The sequence below is a fragment of the Engystomops pustulosus genome, chromosome 8, assembly GCF_040894005.1.
Source record: "Engystomops pustulosus chromosome 8, aEngPut4.maternal, whole genome shotgun sequence".
NCBI lineage: Eukaryota > Metazoa > Chordata > Amphibia > Anura > Leptodactylidae > Engystomops > Engystomops pustulosus.
Window position 1 is genome coordinate 116,451,283 of NC_092418.1, and position 11,167 is coordinate 116,462,449.

An 11,167-nucleotide genomic window follows, 5' to 3' on the forward strand; every position below is an offset into this window, starting at 1 on the left:
GAATATAACTACTATAATACTGCCCTCTATGTACAGGAATATAACTACTATAATACTGCCCTCTATGTACAGGAATATAACTACTATAATACTGCCCCCTATGTACAGGAATATAACTACTATAATACTGCCCCCTATGTACAGGAATATAACTACTATAATACTGCCCCCTATGTACAAGAATATAACTACAATAATACTGCCCCCTATGTACAAGAATATAACTGCTATAATACTGCCCCCTATGTACAGGAATATAACTGCTATAATACTGCCCCCTATGTACAGGAATATAACTACTATAATACTGCCCCCTATGTACAGGAATATAACTACTATAATACTGCCCCCTATGTACAGGGATATAACTACTATAATACTACCCCCTATGTACAAGAATATAACTACTATAATACTGCCCCTATGTACAGGAATATAACTACTATAATACTGCCCCCTATGTACAAGAATATAACTGCTATAATACTGCCCCTATGTACAGGAAAATAACTACTATAATACTGCCCTCTATGTACAGGAATATAACTACTATAATACTGCCCCCTATGTACAGGACTATAACTACTATAATACTGCACCCTATGTACAGGAATATAACTACTATAATACTGCCCCCTATGTACAAGAATATAACTACTATAATACTGCCCCCTATGTACAAGAATATAACTGCTATAATACTGCCCCTATGTACAGGAAAATAACTACTATAATACTGCCCTCTATGTACAGGAATATAACTACTATAATACTGCCCCCTATGTACAGGACTATAACTACTATAATACTGCACCCTATGTACAGGAATATAACTACTATAATACTGCCCCCTATGTACAAGAATATAACTACTATAATACTGCCCCCTATGTACAAGAATATAACTACTATAATACTGCCCTCTATGTACAGGAATATAACTACTATAATACTGCCCTCTATGTACAGGAAAATAACTACTAGAATACTGCCCCCTATGTACAGGAATATAACTACTATAATACTGCCCCCTATGTACAGGAATATAACTACTATAATACTGCCCCCTATGTACAGGAATATAACTACTATAATACTGCCCCCTATGTACAGGAATATAACTACTATAATACTGCCCCCTATGTAAAGGAATATAACTACTGTAATACTGCCCCCTGTGTACAGGAATATAACTACTATAATACTGCCCTCTATGTACAGGAATATAACTACTATAATACTGCCCTCTATGTACAGGAATATAACTACTATAATACTGCCCCTATGTACAGGAATATAACTACTATAATACTGCCCCCTATGTACAGGAATATAACTACTGTAATACTGCCCCCTATGTACAAGAATATAACTACTATAATACTGCCCCCTGTGTACAGGAATATAACTACTATAATACTGCCCCCTATGTAATGATGACATAGGTACCAAGATTTTGTGATAATAAAACAAGTTCCAACTTTATTGTGTTACATGGAAGCTGATATTTTATACAAAAAAAACCCTGTGCAAACATTGTTAATTGTTACCAGTCATTGTCATTGGAACTCATGCTATAAATGTATCAATAGTAAATGGAGAGACCAAAACAATAATGTTAAATATCTGGTCTTACACATGAGTAGTGATGAGAGCAGCATATAACTAGGGAGATCCTGAAACTTCAGCCACAGAATGAGGTCAATCAGATCTTTTCTATCATCAGAGGGTGCGTTGATGGGTGCAGTAAGAGGTTTCACCCACAACACACAATAGGGACACAACTATGTGCAGCCAAGACTGACATCAGTGGGCACCTTGGGGAGGTCTCAGTCACGTGCAAATGGGAATACTTACCTGTGACATCTCTCAGATAGGGACTTGCTGTTACACCACAAGATCTGAGGGATCTGCTGCTCCTGGAAGGTCATTGTTAGAGCATCTTTGTCCTGCTTTATGTTCTGCTCTTTAGGGAGGGGGGGGGGGGAGTCGGAGTAATGACTTCACAGTCCACATCTCATTCACTTTTCTATCTGTATGGTTGGCCATATACATGTCAGGTATCAGATATAACGTTTCACCTTACCAGTACAAGTGACACTGATCTTCATACATTACATTTATCTGTGAACTTACTGCCGCCTTCCTGACACTGAGCGCACTCTCATCACAGAGGAGTTGTCAGTTTTACACCAGTCCTTTGCTTTACATCTGATCTAGAAGCAGACAGGTCATTCTGTATTATCCAGTTGGCATTAAGCTTAGGATGAGCCTTATACAGCGGGTCCTGACTAGTGAGTAACTAGAGGAATCAGTTTGTAATCATCGATTCCTATAACCAGACAACTTGTGGGTTGCCATAAGATCTGGGCTGGGGCATATGCTGGACGTTGCACTGTGGTCTAGAAACAACATTACTGTAAGTGCATATGGATTCTGCAGTGTTATAAGTGGCTCTGTTGTAGAACATGTGGCAGGTTTTGCTCTGCAAAAGGGAAAATGTACAGCATTAGGACTCATGCACACGACCGTTTTAGGGCCTGTGATTTGCAGCCAGATCATGGACCCCATCTATAGCACCCAGTCCTGGTGCAGTGAGCGCACGCAGCCAGGCAGCTGCCATGCATACTATGTGCTATATTTTGGCATTTTACAGCAGAAGCCACTTGTCTGTCCATGGAGAGGGATGAGGAGCGCACAACCCTCCCCCTCATTCCTCCAACCAACCGACCGTGTGAAAGGGGTCTTACATCTCTGGTAGGTCTTCAGATATTTGTATCAATTATTATCAACTAAAACCAGGCCAGGACATGTGCAAGTCTTTCTATTATCCTGCTGTATAGTACATGGAAATACCTAAACCTGTTCCATGCTTTGTTGACTAATGCGAACTGGGCCTAAGCGAAAGGGCCAAATTCTGCAATTCCTCAGCAGGTAATCTTGAGCCTTTACCCGTGTGTGGAGCTAACACCAGAGTTATAAGAGTTTTACACTTGAAAATAGTGGAAGTGGGTGAAATAGTGATCAGACAGTTGTGTTCAGTCTGTGAAATGTATGAGTGGGACCTGGACTCCCTGCATCAAATTGTCATCTGTGATGCTGGGAGTCACCGCCTCCCCCAGAATCTACATCTGTACCAAACGTGGTAAAGTAGTTTGCTATTAAGTCTATGCCGCTGCACGGTGTTCAGCCTGAGTAACATGGCCGACACATGAGGTTGTCTTATAGTGCACGCACACGGGGTGGTTGTTGTGCAACTTCTGTGCAAGTGATGCAACTTTGCAGCAAGGTTTATGTCTGTACACAAATCCATTTTTCAAGAAACGGTTTTAAAACTGCACCGTTTTGTGGTAAACTTGTGCCGTGAAAATATACTTTCTCTAAAAACATAAAACTCCTTATATAACGTTATGTAACAAAAACTTTCTACATCTTTCTAGGACACTCCATGTTTAAAATTCCTTTTGACATCCACAATCTGAAAACATGCAGAGACCTAATACTTGTCACAGCTGTGGTGTTGTTACATTTGGATATAAACCTCTGTGGACCAAACACACCAGTGCACTGACACATTGTGACGTAGGGTATAAAATAAATAAACCTGTGGTCCAATAGCTTCATATCACCTGCAATGATACACAGCTCACAAAACAGAACTGTAACAAACGCCCAGCTGTGAAAATGATTGGTCTGGCTAGGGTTTTCAGTCAACCTCAGCAAAAAAGTTTCCATCGCTGACTATAGGGAAAGATCAATCAGGAATTTTCACATAAAGTGTATTAGAAAGTTGCAGAACTTCTCTTACAATCACTTTGTTGTAACAGAAGCTGCAGCTTAGATGGAAGATCAGGTCCCTGTAGGGTGCACCCCCGGGGGCAGTCCTTGCATAGACAGAGACCTATGGAGGTGCTCTCTGCAAAAATGATAACTTCTGGTCACATACCCTAGAGAAGTGCCACCTGAACAAATGTTAACTATATAGTAAAATAAAAGCTATTGCAATTCATATATAGAAGTTTCAATTTGCAAAGGAATTCCTAAAAAAAAAAAAAAAAAAAAATTATTATATATCAAGCCCAGGCTTGTAGGGAGGGGAGAGATGGGCCCGAGTGGACCTGCCTAGTGGCTAACCTGGAACAATGAAGGTTTTTAACTTGTCGAAGCTGCTGCCTGCACAAAAATGGGTCTTTAGCTCTAGATTTCTGGTCAAGTCCGTATTAGTGGTTCCTATTGGAGAGAGGACGCAAGAGTTGGGGCAGCTGGAGCGAAGCAGTGCATCGTGAAAGCCGTAGTCATGGAGTCCAGGAAAGGCACGAACAACACGTTGGGCAAGTCCGCACCGCGTGGAGTTCTTCTGACTGCAGGTCTTAGGCCAAGAGGACAATTTTGGTTTAGCACAATAGGGACAGTATTGATCAGGGGGTTGTGGACTCTCACTCATAGACCCCCCAGTGTCGCTATAAGTAAGAGCAGTCAGCACTGAGCCCCATAGATACAATGCTGTAGCCGTAACGCTTGACCGCTTCTCCGCAGGCTCCTCCACTTCCAAAGAACAAGGAGGAACGCTGGGACTGATGTTAGCAACCTCCTCTGGTGAAAGGGGGATGAAGAGTGGCAAGGAGGCATCTGAGGTCGGCTCCATGACAGCGGGGAGAAGTGCTGTGCCATTCATCTCGCCGGACGCCTTGTGCAGTACAGCTACGGAGGCAAAGAAGGTGGCAACACCGGTGAGGTAGACGAGACTCAGGAGGCAGGCCAGCTGCAGAGGAGACCATGACAGGGTCAGAATGTGCAACGCGCATAAGAAAGCCCCCCCCAGACTTATAGGAGAGGAGAGGTCATCCTTACCTTGGCCACCTGCTGGCAGAAGTCACTGAAGACTTTCTGCCACAGCTCCTGCTCCAGCAGCACAGTCAGGTCTGTGTAGGTGAACCAGCCGCGCCTCGAACCCTGCTGCTCTGCCACCCTGGGCGAAACATTAAAAAAAAGTAAATAAAATTTAACACAAGGATAGAAAACTTAAAATTGTAATGTCCCAGCTTTGGTACAATCTCTTTAACTGTAGGGTCCGATTGATGGGACCTCCACAGATTAAGAGGGTGGGAATATGTTTTCATACTAAAATAATACTAAAATGATAAGTCATCAATATTAAATCATGGACAGCCCAGTAATCATACACAGCACACAGACATCATCATACTCACCGGCCCTCCAGCCACTGCAGCACCTCAAAGAACTCCCTGGGGTCGGTGTACAAACTCCAGTCCTGTATACAGAGAAGAATTTATTATATCTCAAGTCAGCTGAAAAAGTAGAAAAATTCTACTAAATTTCAAGGAAACCTTGCACAGGAGCATGCACAGAGCTACGGTAGAACAGTGAGTAACGGGAGCAGTGTGAAGAGTGCACCATAAATGTACAGGTAAAAGGGACTGCAGGGCTACTAGCAGGTAAGGGCTACTTTCACTGCCCGGAGAGGCTACGCCAAGTAGCCTCTCAGGAAAATTTACATATGTTCAAATTCATAGATGTTGAGATGAGGAGTAAAAACCTGCAGTAACCCCAACCGGTCCAGTAGATAGAAAACTTTAGAGTAATGGGATACCACTTTAAGGCCTCATGCAGGCAGCCGTATGCTGATGCTCCCTCTTGTAGTCAGCCACATGGCTCGGTCACAGCCCCACTGTTCTTACAACACAATGCTTGCACATCCTAGACCTCCATTGGGAGTCCTGAGCTGGCTGCAGTATACATGAGGCCTAATGGTGAGATAAGAAAACATCTATCTTTGTATAACAATACAATCTAATAAACTCACGATGGCTCGGAGGAAGTTCATCTCCAGTTTATTCACGGCCTGGACGTCCAGCCTTCCTGCGGCCCCCCACTCATCATTGAACACCTCCTCCTCCTCACCCTCATCGTAGAGATACTTACTGGCGACCATCTAAAAGAAAAGAAAGAAGAATGTAACTAAACTTGACACGTTCATTCCGCTTCCCCTGGCGGATTATGTGGCCTGTGCTGGTATTGACGAGGCAATCCCTGGGGGTGCGTGTATTAGGAACGAGGTCTAGGCACCTGCTGGCACAGCACTGCATTGTGTCTGGTTTGCCATGGCATCAGTTTTTTGAAGTTTAGTCCTTCCAAATGTAGACTCAATGGGAAATATCTCTTAACTACCCCGAAGACCTTAAGTAAAGTTCATTTAGGAACAAAACACTTCGGGAATTAAGTGGTTAAAAGGCCATGCAGTTATGAAAGAAGGTGCAGACCATTATAGACAGGGCCTGGTGACCAGCAATGTCACATGACTCAGCGTCACTCGCCACCTCACGTGTACACATCGCCTGCCCCGGGGATCAGCAGACTGGAATAGCTGGTAGTGCAGGCGACAGCTCTGATCCCCGGAGCGTTACTCACGTGCCTGCATTTCCCATCACTCACCATGGATATCAGGAATAGATCAGACGATGAAATTTGCTGCAGGTACTCGGGGTTCCGGTGCCGCAGCCGCTCTATGTAGACCAAGGCCAACATCATGGAGCAGGGGGAGATGCAGGCCTCCCTAGAGACACACAGCAGTCATTACACGCTACAAGCAGAGTACATGGGGTGTAAGGCTACAAACACACGGTATGGATTACACATCCAGAAACTACTGCACAGTACAGCGACTTATGTCTATGAGATCTAGATAAGGCGACATGTACACACATTCTACAGTAGGTCAATTCTTGCTGTTATCAAAATCTTCATTTAAATCCACAATACAATGCAGTAAATTTTGACATAGATTTGGCTGTGGATTGTAATGTGGAGCTCCGGTGATTCCGGTATCTCACAGCAGCACCTGAACATTCCCTGCAGATAATGAGCTCTGATGTCACGTGCAGAGTCACTCAACGGCATCAGGAAGTTATATAACACGTCTTATATCATCACAACAGAGCACTCACTCACTGGTGGCTCCTCCACCGCACCCACAGGACAAGCTCGGAGGTGCACATTTATGGAGCTCTGGGCAGCCAGTGTTTTGTAAATGCAATGTTAACGGAATGTTAACATGACAAATGTATATTTTATCATTACGTGAAAGGGGTTGTCAGAGACGCTTATAAAAAAATAATCTTGTACCTACCTCGGTGGTCGCTACCGGAGGGACCATGAGGGTACGTACAAGTTGGCTTTTTAAGCAGCTTCTTACCGACCACATATTATTATTAGGGTTTCGGACAAGCACTTCGGACAGCAATGTAATTAGGCAAATCTCCGCTCCTCCGCTGTTGTGTTTCAATGTAAACGCCACATATGAACGCAGGCTGAGAGTGTAAGCTCCGGGGAGCAAGGTCTTCTCTCCAAAACTGTTATATTCAATGTCAGGCGGACTGGAGAGCCACCACTGTACCTCTGCCAGTGAGGCTTTTGGAAAGTAGGGGAGCAAGGTCTTCTCTCCCATACTATACGATATACCGGAGCCGAGGATCTCCTCATATGGACCCGTCAGGATACATAAAGCTGAGGGCACACGGGTTCCTGTAGTGTCACCTCCTGCTGACATGGATCGCTAGATCTACTGCACTAGGGGGGAATCAATGCACCCCCTCATGTCAGTCAGGAAGGAAGGGTGATGGTACCGGAAGGATTTTTCGGGACACATCCTGGTGCCTCCGATTACTGACCGGTCATCAGTGTATAATACTACAGGTAAGAACCAGCATCACAAACATACACGACCCCCCAAAACTCACCTTGACACGTGAGCGGCATATTTTTTCTGCAGGCGCCGGATGGGGCTGGGCGCAGCTTTCTGCAGCAGCTCCACGGCGATGTCTGAAAGAGAGGACATCATGACATAGACCACCTAGCCCCTCCCAAACTAATGGTGAGCAGAGGGGGGGGGGGGTTTATCATACGCAGGCACTCGTGCCCCAGTGTTCCACCGGATACATCAGTTTTTTTTTTTTTACTATGAGACATTGTTGCAAAATCCTCTTAAAATCCTCAGTATGAGCCGAGCACTCACCGGCCACAGGACTGGACAGGTTCTCTATGGGGCACTCCGCCTCCCATCCGTAATACAGACGCTTGCGCACGCGCTCACTCAGCTGGGGGTGTCCCGGTAGAAACTGCAAAATAAAAGTATTACGATTCACAATCTGACAGATAAAGGTCGATCTCCAGTCTCTCGCACTCCATGGACAGGACGCGGAGTTGCGGGAGCGGATGCTGGGGGGGGGTCACATGGGAGGGCACTAGTCCTAATCCTGATAATCCGGCATTATGGATGCTCGAGACCTTACAGATACAAATCTCAGCCCCTGAGCCCCCCACACACAGAAGCCTTTATCACACCACCAAGGGTTAATCCCCATAATCCAGAATATGTGATAATATCCCGGATTATTACACCGCACCCCATCTCCCCAATATGCAGCGGGTCACCCCCATATACTACCAGGTCTCTACCAATGGTCATCAACCTGAATCCAGAATAAATGATATTATAGCCTGTGACAAACTCTGGTCACCCAACTTTCCAAGGCCCCTGTATGATAAACCTGACTGGTATTGAAGCAGGGAAATCAGATATTTTTGGTTCACCGTCTCTAGGGCATCCATTGAAGTCAGCTGTGAGTGTAAAACTATAATTCGACTCCTAACAGTGGCCATATTGACTAACCCAACTTTCCCTGCACCCTGAAAAGCTGATTTAGCTAGTGACGCAAAAGCAGAATCCTCTGTCATAACAAATTTGGGTCTGTTTCTTGATTAAGAACTTCAGGATAAGTGAAAAACAATTTTGCTGCTATCTTGCCCAGCTTTCCCACTACCCTGAAAAGCTGATCTACCTAGTGACGATAGACAGAGCCTCCTCTCATTGTAGGTTTGGATTCATTTTTTATTTAACACTTCAGGATAAGTCATAACCAATGTTGTCATAGTCCTGAGGTTATAAACCAGCTTTCCCATCACCCTGAAAAGCTGATCTACCTAGTGATGGAGAGGCAGGGCCTTCTGTCATTACTGATTTGGATTCATTTAACACTTCAGGATAAGTGACAACCAGTAGCTGCTATCCTGAGGTTATAACCCAGCTTTCCCATCAACCTGAGCAGATCTGTCCAGTAATTCTTACAGAATTAATCATATTTTGGATGTGACAGCCATAGAGCAGCGGCCATATAGGTTGTCACCCAGCTTTCCCACAACCCTGTTTACAATTGTCCTTGAGCTCCCCTAGGACACGTGACGAGCAGTCACCCAGCTTTCCTACACACCTCAACAACCACAAACACAACTTTACTGCTTCTGAGGTGAGAGAAGACAATGACAGACACTCACAGGGAACTCCATGAAGTCGCGTGTGGGCAGCTGGAAGCCGCTGCGGCCGCCCTCCTCCCGGGGGTGATGTCCGCACACGCGGCCGGGCATCCTGCGCTCCATGCCGGCTTGTCAGTTACGCGAGGCCGGGGCTTTCACCGTAGCTCAGGCCTCGGTCCGGTGATCCGCTCTTTCTCCGCTCTAGGCCGCTGCTGCTGCCGCGCTTCCGGGACCTGAGGGAAGGGGAGAGGACGGGGGCGGGAGTGATGACGTCATGTGTTTACAGGGAGGAACGTACGAGCTCCGCCCCTGCATGTCCCGATGACGTCATATCTCCTGCAAATTACGTAACATTTTGCTCTAAAGTGTCTAATATCTTTATTATCTATATTATTACTGATCAGGATCTGAAAAAGCTGTGTAATACGTCACTATAATAGAGGCGGTAGCCATTCAGCTTTCCCAGCCACCGAATAGTAAGAATCTACCAGAATTTGGGCTAAAAAAAACCCCACCCGATACACAGACATCATCAGTTCATGTGTAATATACCAGCAATATTGGAAAATTATAGTCATAATTATTAATGATTATTAATGATTATCTTTGTTGTTTTTAATGGACACCGCCTTTAAACCTAAGCGTGCGTTCACACCTGGCAGTATCGCGTGCGTATTCAAAAGTGTCACAACTGAGAAGAGGAGATTTGCCTCATTACACCGCTGTCAACATGGCAATAACAAAACGTATGGATTAACGCCAGCGTGTTGTAAACACAATGTTGACAGCAATGTTATCAGTCAAATCTCCTCTTCTCAGTTGTTGTGACGCTTTTGAAAACGCCCGCGTTACTGCCACGTGTGAATTCACCCTTATAGGACTTTAGTCAGATTTGCCCTTTAGGACGCGGATGATTTTTACTTTTTATTACCATCGAGTTCTGATAGCGGTAATTTTTTTTATTTCTCCATGTCGGATTGCTGGTTGAGGTCTTGAGTTGTACATCTTGATGGTGTCCATTTGCGGTACAATCTGGGGTACGGGTGTGTTTTTTATCACTTTTTATAACATTTTTTGGAAACAAGGTGGCAAAAACACTACGTTTTTATGCAATTTCTTAGGAATTTTGTACGGCACTCACTAAGTACAGGCGGTCCCCTACTAAAGAACACCTGACTTACAGATGACCCCTAGTTACAAACGGACTTCTGGATGTTGGTAATTTACTGTAATGTAGTCCTGGGCTACAATAAATATCTATAACAGTTACCAGTGGTGTCTGCAATTAAGCTTTATTGTTATTCCTGGTTCTTATGACAATCCAACATTTTTAAAATTCAATTGTCACAGAGACCAAAAAATATTTGGCTGAGGTTTGAATTGTAAAATATACAGTTCCGACTTACATACAAATTTAACTTAAGAACAAACCTACAGAACCTATCCTGTACGTAACCTGGGGACTGCCTGTATTTGATAATTGATTATCGTTAAAGATACCAAATATGGAGGGATTTTAGATTTTTTTTTTTTTATAGTTCCTTTGTCCTAGCAAGGGACAAGAAACTATGGTTGCTACTATTGCACCACTATTAGTATCTGATAATAGGATTAGGATCTGATATAGGGTTTGATGGGCCGCAACATGTAAGGAGCGAAAAGCTTATTACGATATAAGCACGGAGGAGCTCAGGTAACACCCCCGGGAGCCCTTCAGACTCATTAGTATACCGGTAATTTTAAAAGTTGATTTTAGAAGGAAGGAGGCCATACATAACAAGTATAAGAAGATTACCACAGTCACGGTGCCTGGGTCTATGATTAAGTGTCCCTGGTT

General features: G+C 44.3%; 1 protein-coding gene across 1 annotated transcript; it reads right to left on the reverse strand.

Annotated features, from left to right (window-relative positions):
- Positions 1–1,454: 1,454 nt before the first annotated feature.
- Positions 1,455–9,492, reverse strand: CNPPD1 (cyclin Pas1/PHO80 domain containing 1). The gene is made up of 8 exons (XM_072122350.1): positions 9,352–9,492; positions 8,033–8,135; positions 7,758–7,839; positions 6,454–6,574; positions 5,825–5,953; positions 5,211–5,272; positions 4,852–4,969; positions 1,455–4,762 (listed from the first exon to the last, which is right to left on the reverse strand). Exons 1-8 carry the CDS (start codon positions 9,451–9,453, stop codon positions 4,130–4,132), a joined length of 1,350 nt encoding a protein of 449 aa, XP_071978451.1. The 5' UTR covers positions 9,454–9,492; the 3' UTR covers positions 1,455–4,129.
- Between the last annotated feature and the right edge of the window lie 1,675 nt (positions 9,493–11,167).